The sequence below is a fragment of the Sceloporus occidentalis genome, unplaced genomic scaffold (genome assembly GCF_023333645.1).
Source record: "Sceloporus occidentalis isolate IW3139 unplaced genomic scaffold, rSceOcc1.0.p SCAF_9, whole genome shotgun sequence".
In the NCBI taxonomy this organism is placed as follows: Eukaryota; Metazoa; Chordata; class Lepidosauria; order Squamata; family Phrynosomatidae; genus Sceloporus; species Sceloporus occidentalis.
In genome coordinates, this window is record NW_028316989.1 from 15,719,435 (window position 1) to 15,737,152 (window position 17,718).

General features: G+C 42.4%; 1 protein-coding gene across 3 annotated transcripts in view; it reads left to right on the plus strand.

Annotated features, from left to right (window-relative positions):
- The window catches only part of SORL1 (sortilin related receptor 1), an 86,378-nt gene that overhangs the window by 57,333 nt on the left and 11,327 nt on the right, over positions 1–17,718 (plus strand). The window contains exons 26-41 of one of the 3 annotated variants that reach the window (XM_089537365.1): positions 1,660–1,785; positions 2,338–2,445; positions 3,114–3,245; positions 3,873–4,004; positions 4,287–4,421; positions 5,142–5,297; positions 6,224–6,373; positions 7,614–7,742; positions 10,469–10,595; positions 11,195–11,364; positions 12,758–12,870; positions 13,178–13,282; positions 14,275–14,347; positions 15,780–15,862; positions 15,970–16,066; positions 17,201–17,385. In XM_089537365.1, the coding sequence (XP_089393491.1) occupies positions 1,660–1,785; positions 2,338–2,445; positions 3,114–3,245; positions 3,873–4,004; positions 4,287–4,421; positions 5,142–5,297; positions 6,224–6,373; positions 7,614–7,742; positions 10,469–10,595; positions 11,195–11,364; positions 12,758–12,870; positions 13,178–13,282; positions 14,275–14,347; positions 15,780–15,862; positions 15,970–16,066; positions 17,201–17,385 (2,021 nt within the window). The remainder of the gene's footprint in view (positions 1–1,659; positions 1,786–2,337; positions 2,446–3,113; positions 3,246–3,872; positions 4,005–4,286; positions 4,422–5,141; positions 5,298–6,223; positions 6,374–7,613; positions 7,743–10,468; positions 10,596–11,194; positions 11,365–12,757; positions 12,871–13,177; positions 13,283–14,274; positions 14,348–15,779; positions 15,863–15,969; positions 16,067–17,200; positions 17,386–17,718) is intronic. The other 2 variants (XM_089537366.1, XM_089537367.1) reach the window with 2 other exon arrangements.

Genomic DNA, 17,718 nt, shown 5'->3' on the forward strand with positions numbered 1-17,718 from the left:
GTTGATTTGAAATGAAGATGTTTAGAACTGAACTTGAACCTCTTTGGATGGGACAAAGTTGTTCTCGCCCCTTCCTATGAAGCAGTTTTGTTAATGCTGCTTTTTGTTTTGGCTTGCCTTGGCTATATTTGCATTTTAAATCCCTGGAAGCATTCAGGACAGAGCAGTTGGTATTCTGGCAGCGTTGGATGCGCTGCGGTGGTTTCTCTCTCCTGTGAGTTTTCAAGAGGAGATGATTATAAGACAGGAACCTTCACCGGAAAACCTCTGAAAAGGTTTCCTTTTGTGTTGAAATAAAATAAAATCAAAATTATTTTGTTAAGCCCCAGCTTGAAATGATCAGAGTATAACAGTTATTTTAGAAACAGTCCATCTGGCAGCTCTGCAGGCTGAATTTATGCCTCTTATCGAAAATAATTGCATTTCACAGTGCATACTTAATAGAATATTATGGCCAGAAGAATATAGGTACTCCGAATACCAGGAAGCACGGCACTCACTTGTTGGCAGTAAGCAGCGTGCAATTCAATTAAGTTGAACATGGCTTGGCTTCCTGCTAAACAGGATTCTGGATCAATTATTTGAAATAATAATAACACTAATAAAATAAAGATGCCTCAAAATGAAAAAGACCTGACCTGGTTTGACAATCAAGGCAAGTGTGCCTTTTGTAGCTGGGGCAAGTAAACTTTGGTCCACCTCTTTTGAATTCTCCCATAACAATACAAAATCCTTGAAGTATTCTAACTCTTACTCTGTTTAATCTTTACAAGGAAAACAAATTATTCCAGCCTTTTTAGTCTAAAAACATGGACCTAAGTTTGTTTGCTAATTGTTGTTGTTGTTGTTGTGTGCTTTCAAGGTTGTTTCTGACTTATAATCCTAAGGCTTAAACACCCTAAAGATGCCAAATTCCATGATCTTGGAAATTAAATGGGGTTAGCTGTGGTTAGTATTTAGATGGGAGGCCACCAACAAATACCAGAAAAACTGTAAGCTATATTTCAGTGGAAGGAACTGGCAAAAACATCTCTGAAGTACAGTGGACTCCTTTGATATTGGCTAGTATTTGGTTCCAGGACCTCTCCGTGGATACCAAAATTCATGGATGCTCAAGTCCCATTAAATGCAATGGTGTAGTAAATGGTGTACCTTATATAAAATGGCAAAACCAAGCTTTTCTTTTTGGAATTTATATATTTTTGAATATTTTCAAACTGTGAATCGTTGAATCTGTGGATGCAGAAGTCCGATTGTATTCCTTGTCTTAAAAATATCCCATGTAGTACATGGGGTCATCATAAATAAGTACTCATCCATTCAGAAAAACCACTAGAAATGTTGTTTCATATCCTAGTCAAATACTCAAACCACTACACCATCCTGGCTCATTTCCCTATCCCTGCTTTAACATTTGTGGTCTTGGATTTACCCAGCATATTGGAATTTAAAGGCTTTGTTGTTGTTCTGGGAATCCTTGCCTCACCCCTTCAGGACTATGCTCCCACTGAAACAAGCACATCTCCTCCCAGCAACTCTCCCCTTTCTTGAATCTTCATACAGCTGTCCTACTGCTTCCTCTCTTTCCTTCCCTGGCCCTCTTCCATGTGTCCTTTTAGTCCAATTTTCATTTCTCTCTTTTTCTGTGCTTGCTTTTAGCAGTTTACCACACCTGTGAAGCCTCCAGTTTCCAGTGTCACAATGGGCACTGCATTCCTCAGAGATGGGCATGTGATGGAGACGCTGACTGCCAGGATGGATCTGATGAAGATCCCACCAACTGTGGTATGGGGACACAGGGAATGAATGTCTCTCTAATGGTGCATCTGTAGTGCAGAAATAATCTGGTTTGACACCACTTTAGCTGCCATGGCTCCATGCTATGGAATTCTGGGAAATGTAATTTGCTGTGGTACCAGATCCTCGTAAACAATAATAATAAATAATAAATTCAAGGTTATCTCATAAACATCAGTAAGAGCATACACTTCAGTAAGCCATTACTCAAACAGATTGTATGTGCTATCTTGATAAAGGAATATGAAGTCAGTTGGATGGGAGGAAAGGCACAGGATAACAAGACAGTGTCTGCCACATCACCAAAACTGGAGATCTGATTGAGGTGGCACAGTAGACTTTTTCAAAAAGTTAGCTGGCACTGAATTGCAAATAAAAAAATCCCAGCATTCAGCTATGTAATACTTCTCAAACTCGCACCCCCATCTCAGTGAGACTATTCACATATGTGCAGGCAGGGCTCAAAATTGCATTCAATCACAAGATGGCTTTATTTATTTTTACTATTTATTTCTCTGTTGTGATTAACCTGAATGGCAGAGACAAAATGCAATGGTTTCCAGTGCCCGAACGGAACTTGTATCCCTTCAAGCAAACGGTGTAATGGTGCCCATGACTGCTCTGATGGCTCTGATGAACAGCATTGTGGTGAGTATAGCTGTGGGATGTTGCACTGCAGTGATGTGTTTGTGTGTGTGAGAGAGATGGAGATATCCGACAGGGCTCCTTTTCCAGATCTCCACTGGTTGTGTTGATATCTCATCTACATCAGTGCTACTCAAAGTGGAGGTCTCCAGACCAGTCCCAGGGTATGAACCATCAGGTACCAGTCCACAGATATTATTCAGGGATGGGGAGGAAGAAACCATTGTAGCCCATGTTGTCAAATATGGTACCAGTCTCTGGAAGAAAGCATTGCTGGTCCACCACATCAGGGTAAACAATTATAGCATTATGATTAGACTTTAATTGCTATGGCAGCCTCCTGGGGAATCCGGGGATTTACAATTCAGGGAGGACTATTTAGAGTTCTCAGCCAGAAAGCTCTAGTGCCACCCCAAGCTGTAATGTGAAAGGGCCCCAGATATCTTGAGAAGTGCTGTTCTTCATTTATTAAAGAATAAAATAATTAATAAATGATTTTTTTCATTTAAAAAAATCTTGAACAATAATGCAAGTCAATAAAAGGAGAGTTAAAATCAGAGGATGTGATATTTAAAACCAGACTGTGATGTTTAGGTGTACCAAAAGAAAGTGGTGGGGCTCTTCTTTTGAAACATTTTTCTCCTCTCTTTTTCCTTTTCTCTGGTCCGCAGAACCCCTCTGTACACGCTACATGGATTTTGTGTGTAAGAACCGACAACAGTGTTTGCTGCGCTCCATGGTGTGCGATGGCACTGTGCACTGTCGAGATGGCTCAGATGAAGACCCTGCTTACGCCGGGTGCTGTAAGCATAGTTGCTGAGAATGGCAATGTTAAACTATGATTCCTGGATTTGGGGCAGGGCAGGGGCAATGGGGGAGCAGTCAGCCATAACAGCACATCTTTCCATCTGTTACCTGACTTGTTTACCCCTTTATGCTTTTCTATCTTCATATACCACCTCAATAAACCAGATTAGGTATTCTGTGTGAGGTCTGACCTGTGGTGGCTGATGGCTCCTGTAGCAATGAGTCATGAATCTGCTGTGAGTAATAGTCTCTACAGTTGGCCCTCTGTATCCACAGGTTTTTTTTTTAGCCACTGATTCAAGCATCCACGGCTTGAAATTTTTCTGAAACAATAAATTAAGCAAACCCTAATTTTGCCATTTTATATAAGGGTCACCATTTTACTATCCATTGTATTTAATGGGACTTGAACATCCATGGATTTTGGTGTCCATTGGGTGTTCTGGAACTAAACCAGCAGATACCGAGGGCTTACTGTATTTTATAGGAGCTGTCCAAATGCTGAAATAAGGATGGGGCCATCCCTTTGGATAGCTCCTGAACTTGGATTATGTGTTGTTGTTGTTGTTTTAAAAAACAATCCCCCACCCCACCCCCAAAAATCTCCTCTCTCTTCCTTACAGCCCAAGACCCTGAGTTCCACCACACTTGTGACCAGTTTACCTTTCAATGTCAGAACGGCGTGTGCATCAGCTTGGTGTGGAAATGCGATGGCATGGATGACTGTGGGGACTACTCAGATGAAGCAAACTGTGGTGAGTATCAAGATCTTTTGTACTGGTTTCAGTAGGGATAGGGTTCTAGGAGACCTGAGTTTGAATCCCTACTCTGGTATGGAACCCCTCTGGATGACCTTAGGAAAGTCACACTCTTTCAGCCTCAGAGGAAGGCAAGGAGAAACTCCCTCTGAACGAATCCTGCTTAGAAAATGCCTCGGCGTTGCTATGAGTCAGAAGAGACTTGAAGGCAAAAGACCTGAAGAACAGCAAGAAGTTTTCAGTAGGTGAGTCCTAACTGTATTCTCTTGCTTTGGCCAGAAAACCCTACTGAAGCTCCAAACTGCTCTCGATACTACCAGTTCCAGTGCGACAATGGACACTGCATCCCCAACAGGTGGAAATGCGATGAAGAGAATGACTGTGGTGACTGGTCTGATGAGAAGGTGTGTGGAGGTAAGAGTCAAGAACGTAGAACTCCTTTACCCAAATAGTTGGGTAGCTTTGGAACTTAGCAGGAGAAAGAGTATAGAAAACCTCTTTACTGTCATCTCTCCACTGTTGTCTTACTGTCCCTTGATAACAGAGTGATGGAGCTATTCTGGACAGGCTGGTGGACAGGGGTGGTTAAAGGACACTCAGAGGAACTTTGAAGGTTGCATTCTTCTGTCATGTTCCCCGACCCATTGAATTTTTTTATTCCCCCAAATGCCCCCAAAGGTGCATGTCCAAAAATGGCCCCTTATGATTTCTAGGGGCTTTTTTTTTTGGGGGGGGGGGGAGAAAGAAAAGTTTTGGAAACTTTTGATAAAAAAACTGAGCTGGTGCACACTCTTCCTTGCCCTAAGTTTGCTCTACTGGTCTAAAGTTTTGATGGAAGTAGAGCAAATCCACTGTATTGATCTGTAGAGACAACCACTTGCGTCGATGATGAAAACAACTGGGCATGTGGAAGGGGAACAGTGTTATCTGGCTGTATGCTGGGTCAGCTCTGTGTTGCATTAGATGTAACATGCACCCATGTTGAGGACACCAAAGAGAAAAATGTGTTGCCCCCTTTCACCCTTTCTTCTCCGAATCTTGCTGGATGTTGGAGTGGATGATTCCATAGTTGAGTCCAGCAGGGCTCTTCTGACGTTCTTAGTGCATCTCAGTCTTGCTGGCCTTTATTTTCAGGTTCAGCCATTGTACCTGTTACCACGCCAGCCCCTGCCACATGTTCACCAAACCACTTCCGTTGCAATAGTGGCACTTGCATCATGAACAGCTGGGTTTGTGACGGATACCGGGATTGTGCTGATGGCTCTGATGAGGATGCTTGTCCCACCCCTGGTAAGTCTCCTCTGTTAATGATTGCTTTTATTATATTTACAGAGCACCATGTATCCATTTTCATCCAGAGGATAGGCAGTGACAGCTGGTGGCTTCTATGTCAGTGGGAGGTAATGAATGATCTCTAGACTTTAGTCCAAACTTTAAAGGAGACATCCAAGATGCTAAACCTGTTTTCGGGATAGGGTTCATAAGTATCAGACTAAAACCCAGGATCGATGGATTTGGACATGGAAGGCACCGGCCACCCCTGACATCAGATACCCCATACATCTGGGGGATTTGAAGTAGATTAGAAAAGTATTTGAACAATTGCTGCTAAAGAATTTCATCCGCAGGCCTGCCACTGTTGCAGTCTTTTCCAGCAGGCTTATCCAGATGATCTTTAAATTGTGGATTTAAAATGATGAATTTTAAATGTGGATTGTTTTAATATGTCCACATCTTATCTGTCCTTTTAAACTGATGTGTGTTTTAACTGATGTCTTTTTAACTGATGATGTTTGTCTGTTAATTGTTAATGTTCCCCTTGATCCAGGGGAGAGCCAGATAAGAAATAATAATAATGATTATAACAAAACAACGACGACGACGATGATGATGATGATGATGATGATGATGATGATGATTACAGAGGCAGATACTCAATTGGAGTAGCCAGGCCAGAATTTCTCTCCTGTGCCTCTTAACATCTAAAGCAGATTTACAGGAGAGAGATAGGACTTGGCTTGTTGTTTTGAGTCTGCTGTGAGTTTCCTCATCCCTTAACCATGCTGAGGCTGCCATCTGGTGGTCTTGGGAGCAAGCAAACATAACTCCTGATCTAGCCTAAAAAGCAAAGTGTGCACACATAACCATGAAGACACAGCATCCAGTTGTGAATTTCATATAGATACCATAAAATGCTGCTTTATTCTTGCCCCCAGCAGTTGGTGCGACATCAACCTCGGCCAGCTCTCCAGGACGGTGTAGTCGGTTTGAGTTTGAGTGCCAGCCTATGAAGAAATGCATCCCAAACTGGAAGCGCTGCGATGGCTTGAAAGACTGTCCGGATGGCATGGATGAGCTCAACTGCCGTGAGTCCTTGTTAGGATTGTGGCAGGCACTGGTGTAGGACATCCACTACTATGGTGTTGTGATGTTACAGACTTTTGTAAAAAATAAAATGTTGCCGTGTATATTAGAGAAATTAAGGTAAGGTATGGTTAAGAATGCAGTGTATGCTTCATGTTATAAGGAAAGAATGGGATGCTAAAAGGCGAGGTGGAGACCAGCTAGTCAAGAGGCAAGGAGGGATTAGAGTTAGTCAAAGGGAGAAATACAAGTCTATTCAAGTTAAAAATTAGAGTCAGAGGGAGAGAAGGGGATTTAGTTGTACTCAGGACAGTTCAGCTAGGATTTTGAGGAGATGGAGAGCCAGCATTGCTTAGTGGACTATGTTTCAGGAGACCAGGGTTCAATTCCTCACTTGGTCATGAAACCCACTAAGTGATTTTAGGCAAGTCACATGTGCTCAGCCTCAGGAGAAGGCAATGGTGAACCTCTTCTAAACAAACGTTGCCAAGAAAATCCATGATAGACTTGCTGTAGGGTCACCATGAGTTGGAAATGACTTGAAGGCACACACTGCAACCACAGAGAAAGAGTGAATAAAGTCGGTTTGGATTTAATCAGTTTGAATGGGGCTGCAATTTAGTTATGAAATCCAAAGGACATTTTCAGTGGTGGGGTCCAGAGAAACTTACCACCTATAGTATTATATATTTTTGGTGGATGGTGAAGACCTTTTAAATTCACTTTCACCTTTTTAACCTTAGGCTCTCATTGTTTTAATGAAATATATTGGTAGAATTAGGTGTGTTGTCTATCTCTTGTTACCATTATCTTTCTGCTACTCCACTCGCCAAAGTCAAATTGTCCTGAGATTGAATTTGGATGAGGCAGCACTGTGGAGATGGAATGTAGGTGAGGAATTTAGGTGGAGACTTTTTATATACTGGAAAGCATGGCTTAAAGGTTTTTGGACCTCCTGCTTTTCAGGTTTGAACCCATGGGATTGAGGATGTAAATCCATTTGTCGTACCAATGCGTGAATGTCCTGAAAATGGAAAATCTCACTTTCAGGTGTCAGAATCCCCAGATTCTCTCTCTCATACATATATATATATATATATAATTTCAGATTACAGGAAAGATTACCCTTGGCATGAGACCCCAACCACTCAGAATGGACATTACTGAGATGGCTCAATGATCTGGCTTGTAATGAGAAAAGAACTCAGTATATTATATTAGTATACCATTTCTGTCTTCCAGCGACGCACAGTACCCTATCATGCCCAAATGGATTTAAATGTGAAGATGGAGAAACTTGCATCATGATGTCAGAACGGTGTGATGGATTTCTAGACTGTTCAGATAGCAGTGATGAAAGAAACTGTACCGGTAGGTGTGTGTGCCTGTTTTTATACATAGACATACAATACACAGAGATACGCACACACATACACATGTGTGCAGTACACATAGTTGGGGATGGGATTGTAGACAGTGAGGTCACAGGGTAATTTAATGCAGTAAGTGCTCACAGTGGCAATTATGTCATTAATGCTACAAAATTCTAAATCCACAAGCAGGCAATACTTTCATTAGGCTCGACAGTTCCACCAAGTTAGTCACTAGAACTATTCATCAGGCTATGTGCAAACAACTGCGTAAGGGAGGGGAAGCATGAACATCCAAAAATTCGGCTAGATGCCTTAAGTCATGGGTTTGTGGCTAAACTTGATCACAAGATGAAGATAGCAGGATTGATGGTGAAATGTCGCAAGACAAGATGGTAGGTCTTGATTCCTAGAACTCCAAAGATGGTGGCAGCTAAAATATTTGCTTTTTTGCCTTAGGTGAAACACTTAGGCTTCTTTGATGGCATGAAACAGAAATACAAAAACAAAACAAAACTAGACAGTCCTTATATCAGCATAACTGGAAACTGAATTTTTATGTTGCAGATTAGCTGTTAAAGCCTGGAAGTGCAAAATGGAGTTTTACCACTTTAGACAAGGGGTGAGGAAAGCTGCAAGGAGAAATATAGTGAATCAGGAATATTGACTGTAGCCCAGCTTTCCTGTTTTTTTTCCTCCCTTGCGGGGAGTTTTTCTCCTGAAATCTGAGCAATCAATCAGTAATAGCCTTATCTACCTTTTTACTGAAGCAGCAGATTGCACCTATGTAGATGGTAGGTTTTTAGATAATAATGTTAAGATGCTTTCTTTGTCAGTTGTTCTTCCTCTCATCTTGATCTGTACCAGCCTTGCTGTTCTGTCAGCAAAATTCCTGGTTTTCAATTCATTATGGCTTAGATAATGGTCACGCTAATAGCAATCGATTGCTGTCTCTCTTTCCCACCATGCCCCTGCTCCCCACTCCCTTGCCTTGGGATTCAACCATTTTCTTCTTAAAGCACAGAGGGCCACTGAGCATCAATCACATTTTAGCTCTTTAATTAAATATTGATTTTGAGAGGCTTCTCTGGGCTCTTGCCTCACCCACCAGGCCACTGAGACCAACATCCTGGCCAGAATTGTAAACATAAGTACACAGACGGTTTTGCACTGTCCTTGCAAGCATCAGTGGCCTTGAAGAAACATGGACATTTTACCTGGATGTCTGGAGAGGTTTTGGAGTGATCTGTTCAATCTCACATACATGGTGAAATGGCACATTGCACAGAAGAAGGCTAGGACTGGCAAGGGAAGAACTAGATAAAATGCTAAAGTGCAAAGATATAAAACTGAACACTAAAGTTAGGATCATCCATCCCATTGCATTTCTTATCACCACGTATGAATGTGAGAGCTGGACACTGAAGAAACAGATAGGGAAAAAAAACCTCATTTGAGATATAGTGCTGGAGAACAGTGCAGATACCGCGGACGGACAAAAAGACAAATAAATAGGTCCTTGAACAGATCAAGCCAGAAATCTCCTTGGAAGACAAAATGACTAAAATGAGGTTGTCATACTTTGGCCACATTTAAACCTCATCATCAACCCTCTTCTTTCCTGAAAGATCTCATCCCACCTCTCCATTTCTGCCTTTCTCCTTGCTGTCTTTCCTGACAGAAAGTCTTTGTCTCAGTTCTAGCATGAACTGGCTGGCTCTGCTTTGATCTGGAGCTCATTCCATGATTCTTGGGCATGCTTTCGGATAGGGAGCCCATGGTCCTACTCTTAGAAGACGTTGAGAAGCTGTTCTCACCATTCTTCCTTAGTGGAGTTTTCTGTGAAACGAAAAAGGTGGGCATAGCAATAGGAAAATATTGGGAGGGTTGCAAATGAAAGCTGCTGTTGTCACCATCCCCTATAAAATTCTGTAAATGGGCATGGGAAGTTGCATGCTGAAGCAGAAAATGCTTATTTGCTCTATGTAGAATCATTCCCAAGGGCTGAATGTTGGTCTGTCATTGGCACTGAGTGCCCTGTATGAATTTGGATTGGCATTTCTTGTTTTCTATTGTTGTTGTTGTTGTTGTTAACTTCCCTCATGTCGACTTGGTGTCCCTATGGATGAGACATCTCCAAAAACCCCTTCTTCAACTTCTCTACTCAGATCCTGCAGGGCCAGGTTCATGTCCTCCCTGGTTGAATCTAGCCATCAGCAAGTGGGCTTCCTCTCTTTCTACTGCCCTCTAACTTTCCTAGCATCATTGTCCCTTTTAATGATTGAAGCCTTCTCATGAAGTGGCCAAACTACGACAGCCTCAGTTTAGTCTTCTTAGCTTCCGGAAAGAGTTCAGACTTGATCTGCTCTAGAACTCATATGTTTATGTTCTGGGCCATCCATGGTATTCTCAGTACTTTTCTCCAGCACCACATCTCAAATGAGTTTATTCCTATCAACTTGCTTTACTGTCCAGCTCTCACATCTGTACATGATGATGGGGAATACAAAGGCTTGGATGATCCTAAGATTAGTGTTCAGAGTAATGTCCTTAGATTTTGTGATCTTGTCCTGTTCTTCCCAATCCTACCAATCTTCTTGACTGCAGTCTCTGTTCTGATCATTATTTGAAACAAGGTATGGCAATTCTTTGATTCAGTTTTCTTTGACTGTTTCAGTGTTTCCTGTCTCATTTTAAAGAAAGCATTTTCACATTTTCCCCCCTTAGATGAAACACTTGTCTATAAAGTACAGAACCTCCAGTGGACCGCTGATTTCTCGGGCAACGTCACTTTGACCTGGACTCGGCCTAAAAAGATGCCTCCTGCCTCCTGTGTCTACACTATTCATTACAGGTAACTCAAGGAATTTTGAGGATACCAGCAATAGCAGAGGTGGCTTCTGTGGAGGGGTTCAATATCAATTTTCAGTCCTTTGGACCCCACAAGCTGCAGCTTCACCATTAGCAGAAGTGCTCAGAATGTCACTCCTGGTAACTTCTAGATGTGTTTTTCCACTTGTTTCTGGCCTTTTGAGGAGTGTTGCAGGGCCCCAAACAGTGAAATTTGGATAATTGTGCTCCTTTGGGGAAGACTATGTGGAGGTGTGATCCTCTTCTTGTTAATTATGTTTTTTAAAACGACTCTTGGATGCTGGGAATCTGGAAGGGCAGATGCTGTTACCAAATCCACTTGCCCCCACTGCATGTGTCCTGCAAGCTGCAGGATTCATACCCCTGTTGCCAAAAATGCTGACAGGAGCAGGCAAAAGCCATATGTCTGAAACCAGGCCTAAAGTCAGGGAAAGGAACTACTAGTATCAGAGCTTTCTATCATCAGTATTCATAGCAAACTTATGATGAAATCTAAGCAAGTTTCTTAATTTTGAACCTAAAACCACATACCCCTGCCTAATTTCAAAGCAATGTTGTTTTTCTCCAAACTTGCAACTCCAGGATGGTTGGAGAAGGCATGTGGAAGTCCTTGGAAACACACAGCAATAAAACCAACAGTGTCTTGAAAGTGCTGAAACCGGACTGCACATACCAGGTCAAAGTTCAGGTCCAGTGTCTGAGCAAAGTGTACAACACCAATGACTTCATCACCTTGCGTACCCCAGAAGGATGTAAGTCAGCCTGGTTGCTTGTACCACGGTGTAGAATTAGTGATATAGAGTTTAATCTATGTCCATGGCACCTGCTTACACATGGAGGTGGCATGCTGTACCTCTGTATGATCTGTCACTCTCACCTTGCCTATATGTATGTAATTTTCTGCAGAAGGAGTGACTAGTTCATCCAGTCATTCCCAAGCCAGGAAGGGAACCCAACAGAAGTCCTGGCCTCAAAGGAGGTTGGATGACACTTCCCTGCATGATCTGTGTCTGCCTACTTCTAGTCACAATATATACCTATGCTACTTGCCATACACAGAACAGTGATGTCCTTTGTCATTTTTAGTCTTAATTCTTTCTAAATTTATTGTATGGAAGGCAGGATTTTCTTCCAACTATAACCCAGACAAAAACAGAAGAAATCGAATTAAGCCTTAACTATCAGATGTTTGGGAAAAACTAATATAAGCAGGGCTGTTGGATTATTCAGGGCCATCTGCCTGGATTCTATATTTAATATTCATGTCTATGTACACAGTCTCTTTCTCTCCCTCTCCTACTGTGCAGGGCTGTTAGATATTTCCTTAAAAGCCAATGTGGCGGTGGCTTTGTAGTTCATTTATTTATGTGTTTATGTTTATAGGCTTCCTTTCCTCCATTTGGTCTACCAAGTCCCAGTTCTCCATTCTAAACACTACACCACAGTTGTCCCCATATTCTTCGTAACAATATTTCCTAAAACATCTGTTCCATCAGTATATGATGAACAGGAGGCAGTGGAGCACATGCAGCCAGTACAAAATTCTTATGAAAATTAAAAATTGGAACAGTTTAACCTTGACAATTAATTTGTGGAAGTACTGTCTTTAAAAAAGCAAATCAGAACACAGCTTCAGGTTTTGTAAGATTTTGCTAGGAGTGTAATGAAGGCAGAGAGGGTGCTGTATTGCTTAGTAAGTAGCAGACCTAAAGTAGTAATCTAATTTATTTTAAAACCAGTTAAATAAGGTAGCACTGCTTTGAATAACATAGCATACAATCAGAGATGTGAAAAAGCTGCATTTTTGGGATGATGACTCCCAGTATCTCTTAGCTAGGGGATTCTGGGAACTGTCATCCAAAAAAGTCACTTTTCCAAGCTCTTCATGCAGCTGTGTGTCCTAAGCACAGGAAATGGATATCAGTCAATCCAGTATTGTGGATAGTGACTCTGGATAATACTGTTGTTTCATAGGTGCCACAGTACACAAACTGGAGTCTGACATCTTCTCCCTCTTGTGTTTACCAATTTTCTTATATCCTCTCTCCCACCAAACTCCATCTGTCTTTAGTGCTATAAGGAGAGTATGAGCACCTGTGACTATTGGCTACTAAAGTTTTCTCCATCTCTTCCTATTTTTGCCAGTGCCAGACCCTCCGTGCCACCTTCAGTTGATGCTGAAAAGAGAATCTGAAGGTGTTGTGGTTTGCCAGTGGGCACCGCCAACAAACACCCACGGCCTGATAAGAGAATATGTTGTAAGTACAACTAAGGATGATGCCTTTCTTATTTCTTCTCCTCCTCCAAAATGTTCTACCAAGTAGGAGGCCTGCACAAAGGTGGACAAAGGCACAATAGTAATTGTTAGTTCCAGAAGTGGGATGTTAGCCCTCTGTATTTAAGGGCAATCTTTCAGATGAGTTGGGGACATGTTGGAAAAGAGCCTAATGTATCAAATGGAACATTCTCTTCTCAGTACCATCTTCACACAGTTTAACCTGCTGAAGCTCAACTTCAGTGGTCACCTGGGTCTACCTGTTTGGTTGGTTTTTCTTCCTCTGCTAGGTGGAGTACAACAGGATTGATTCCAAGGAGTGGTCATCTGTGAGAGCCCCCAGCAATTACTCAGAAGTTGAGAGGTTGCAGGTCAACTCCTTATATACTTTCAGGGTGAGTATCTGTTGTTGTGGTTTTCTTACAAGCACTTTCAGTTACTTTTCTTAATGTCCTGCCTGCTCCCTTCCATAAAGCTATAGGAGGACCAGGGGTCCATTCAGAGTGCAGATATAGAGTACTATTATTCCGCTTTACCTGCCATGGTTCCATCTTACAGAGTCCTGGGACAAACACTTTAGGGAAGGGCATTGAGAATTCTGAAAGCCAGCTTGGCATAGCTGGTCAAGAGCAAAAAAAAAGCTGTTTCTCTTCCTTCCATTTTTTCCATTTCATTGTTTGTGTGTGGAGGAGGGAATGTTTTATTTAAAAAAAAAAAGCTTGCTAAAACTAGGGTAAGAATGAGTCCTCAATTGCCTTCCCACACACACATGTATTGAAAAATGTGCACAACCTCTTGCAAGCTTTAGGGGAGAAGACTTTATTCTCCCGCCCCCCTCATACATATGGAATGAAATATCTAAAGATTTACATTCCTACTCTCTACTTCATGCCCAGGCTGTTTCCCCACCTCTCTTGGTTCTGAGCTCCTGAAAGCTGCTGCATAGTGGGTATCTTTCTACCCCATGGATCTGCTTTTGAACCTCCTTGAATATCAGAAACAAGTTTGAAGCAGAAGCATCCTAATCCTTTCTTCTCCCTTGAGTTGAAGAAGCAGTGAGAGGCTTGCTTCCAGAGGTAGGGAAAGAGCAGGTGAAGCTGAGTGATGGATCAGAGAAGCTTCTCCCCAGGTTTCTGTATCAACTGTTGGGACCACTGGCATCCGGAGATTTCCCTCCTCCTGGAACCTTGTTCCCAGGGTTCCTTGTGAACCAGGGATCCATCTCTGATCTGACATGGCTTTCATGCAGAGCAACAGTACATCTCGCCCTGAGCACTCTTTTCCTACCAGCTTTATCCCTGTGTAAAAACCCTGCTTCGTTTCCATTAAAAAGCAAATTTTGCCAGCATGCCTTCTTGCATATTAATGAGCCTTTTGATTTGAAAAGGTTGCTGCGGTAACTAGCCGTGGAGTGGGAAACTGGAGCGATTCCAAATCCATACGAACCGTGAAAGGCAAAGGTAAAACCATTCAATAATGTGGGTTTTGTTTAAAACACACATGCACCTTTTTTCCTTTGTTTTGTTTCATTGTACCAGACAGCAGCAGAGGGAAGGGCAGAGGGGAGCCAAACCATAAACCCATATCTCAGTTTTAATAACAGTTTCGCTTTCTTCCCACATAGTGTTATTTTAATATTAATCTATTCCTTGGCAGCCTTGGAGGAGGTTCATTATGTTCTGCTTAGCTCTTCCCTTGGCTATTCCGTGCAACAATTACAGAGCCAATTGCAGTTGGCTGAAGGCCTGGGCTTACTGTAAATATTCATCATTTGCTACATTAAGCAGCTATGCTTTCATTCTTCATCCTCATGATCCCTGTACCCCAACGAAGGTGGGGCAACTGTGCTGGGTGGGCAATTTTTGTCCCATATTCACCCCCCTCCCCAACATGCTGCACGGATACATTGCCAGCAACCTGGAATTGACATATCTTCACTTCCAGTTTTTGTTTTGCAAGGGAAGATTTATGAAAGGGTTGCATAACAAACTGTCATGTTTGGGAGCTGTTTTAAGGCATTTGGGAGACATCTGAGAGGAAAAAAACCCCAGACACAAACAATTTTTAAAAGTATTGGGGTTGGAGCTCAGTTCCCCAAAATGGGAGTTGGAGGCCACATGCACCCATTGGGCTTTACATTCCCCACCCTCTGAAAATACTTCTTAAAATGGAATTTTAAGTTAGCTTACTATTGGTTTCAGGGTCTTGCTCTGTCTGGTTTGCAAGAATGGCAGCCAAACCATTTTGTATATGAAGGTACATGTCTCCCAAAAAGGAGCTATCATGCGCTCCTGCATCCTGTTGTATTCCCTGGAGAAAAAAAGCAGTTTAATCCAGTGACCAGGAGTGTTCTTCTGTTTTAAAACAAGGTTTAAGCTCTGCTTGCACCTTGTTTTCAGAGGCAAATAAACCTCCCTCTTTTGGTTACTGTGTCACCACAATGTAGCCCTTGGGAAGTTTGCAGGGGCAATGTTTGCAGAAATTTATTTAAGTATTTTGTTTATTTCATATCACTTTGCCCATCCCTGAGCTAGAATCTATCTTGTTTTAACTGCTACTTTTGGCAGATTGGCTGAAATTAAGCCTCAGAGCAGATATATCATAGTCTTAACATGGTTTGGTACTGGATTTGCATGTGAGCAAGATGATGCTTTATCATATTTTGCATTTGTATAGTATTATACAGTATTTGGGGTGTGCTAATGAGACCTACTGTGAGTCCCAATCCACCACTTCAAGATCTATGTATACTGATGTGTTCAATTTGCAAAATAAATGGGAAAGATCAAGACAGTTTCTTTTGCAGATGGTCTAAATTTTGATGCAGTTATTTGCAGTTATGCTTTGGCTGCCTGTCTAAAGCCATTACTTTCTCTTTCACCTCTGTTTCAGTTATTCCACCACCTACTATCCATATTGATGGTTACACTGAAAACTCCATAAGCTTCACTCTCAAAATGGAAAGTAACATTCAGGTAATGATTCTCTTTGTCTTCAAAACCCGAATTTGGAAGCAACATCCACACAATGACATGTATATATTTGTCCTGTGTTGTTGTATTTTTGTGTCGCTGGGTGACAGGTGAACGGATATGTCGTGAAAATCTTCTGGACTTTTGACACGCACAGACAAGAGAAAATGTCCTTGTACATTGACGGGGGAAAGTCAGCACAAACTGGTAAGCCTTATTGCTGGAATAAGCATTTCGTCCGAGTGCATCCCAAGAGAGGAGATGGCCTTGATTGAAAACCAGAGTCAGGACTTATTGAATGGGGAGAATGTGTTTCTGAAATCAGAAGAGTGCCAAACAGAAAAACAAGGATGGAGGAAGGGGTAGAGTTTTGACAAAACCAGTGAGAAATGTCTTTGTATGTCCATACTCCAAAAACGCTACAAGTTGGGGAGTGGACAACTTATGCAGTATTACTTACAACTCCAGCCTATGTGTGGGAGGGCAGTTGTATGTATAGAATGTCATTTTGTCTCAGCGCTAGGTAAGACTATGGGGAGTGTATGGAGACCCTCATATCTCTACTTAGTCCAAAGCAGTCAGACAATCTGTCTAAAACAGGGATGGGCAGCTATGTAGGACAAGGACACAGTTTGCCCCATAACTCCCTTGTTGGCCACATTGACCCCTAAAAACCACACGGTCACATCAGATTCTCTTGCCATTTTGAGAGGAACAGCAATGGAAAATGGGAGGTATTTGGAGATAATGCAGAGTTCTGGGGTGCATGTGGGGGTATGTTGAGGATATTTTCATGTGCTTTCACACATTTGGGGGCTTTCTACATGATGGAAGGGGATGGAAACAGCCTGAAAAGTATACCAATTTTTTAAAATATTGGATGTGGCTTTGGGGGACTAATGGGGGAGTCAAATCAAAAGCTAATCAAAAGCTACAAAAGTGGAATTCAGGGCTCACATATGGCCTGTGGTTGCACTATACATACCTCTGATTTAAAGTGTATCTGTCCCACCCTTTAGCCAAAATATGCTCCTCCTAGAGTAGATTACCAATAATTACCAATATTGTGACTATTCCTGCCCTTAGGCCTTATCATATAAATTGAAGGCATGAATGAGATCAGAGGAATAAGAGCAGAGGAGGGAAGAGGAAAAATAAATGTACATGCTTATAGTCAGCCAGATGGATGACCGTGGTTCAGGCTGCTTTCCTAGAATAGTTTCTGCTACTTTGAAAGTTGGGGAACAAATCTTTCTTGACGGCTGCTTGCTTTCTACTGTATCCTTGACAGTCAGGTGGTAAAATGCTTTTCAATGCTGCTGATCCTCTTTTCCTCTTCAGTGAGTAACTTGACTGCTCAGACCCCATATGAGATTTCTGCCTGGGCCAAGACAGAATTGGGAGACAGTCCTCTGTCCTTTGCCCATGTGGTGACCAGTGGCACCAGACCGTCCCCTCCCAGTCTGAAAGCCAAAGCTGTCAACCAGACTGCTGTCGAGTGCACCTGGACTGGGCCGAGGAATGTGGTAAGAAGTCTTTCCTTTGCTGTCGGTGAAAAGAGTCTGTCAGCAGAATAATCTTCCCTGTTCTAAATGCCAGTCTTCCATTGACATATTACTGTATTTTCCGGTGTATAAGGCGACGGGGCGTATAAGACGACCCCCCAACTATTTAAATAAAAATAGAGTTTACCATATACTCGCCGTAAAAGACCACCCGAGGCCTCGGAAGGCTGGCGCTGGGTGCGCTTGCGCCAGCCCATGGAGCCACCCTCTGGCCTCCTCCGAGGCTTTGGAGAGCCGGCATTGGGCGCGCGCGCGCCGGCCCATAAAGTTTCCCTCTGGCTTCCTTATACGGGG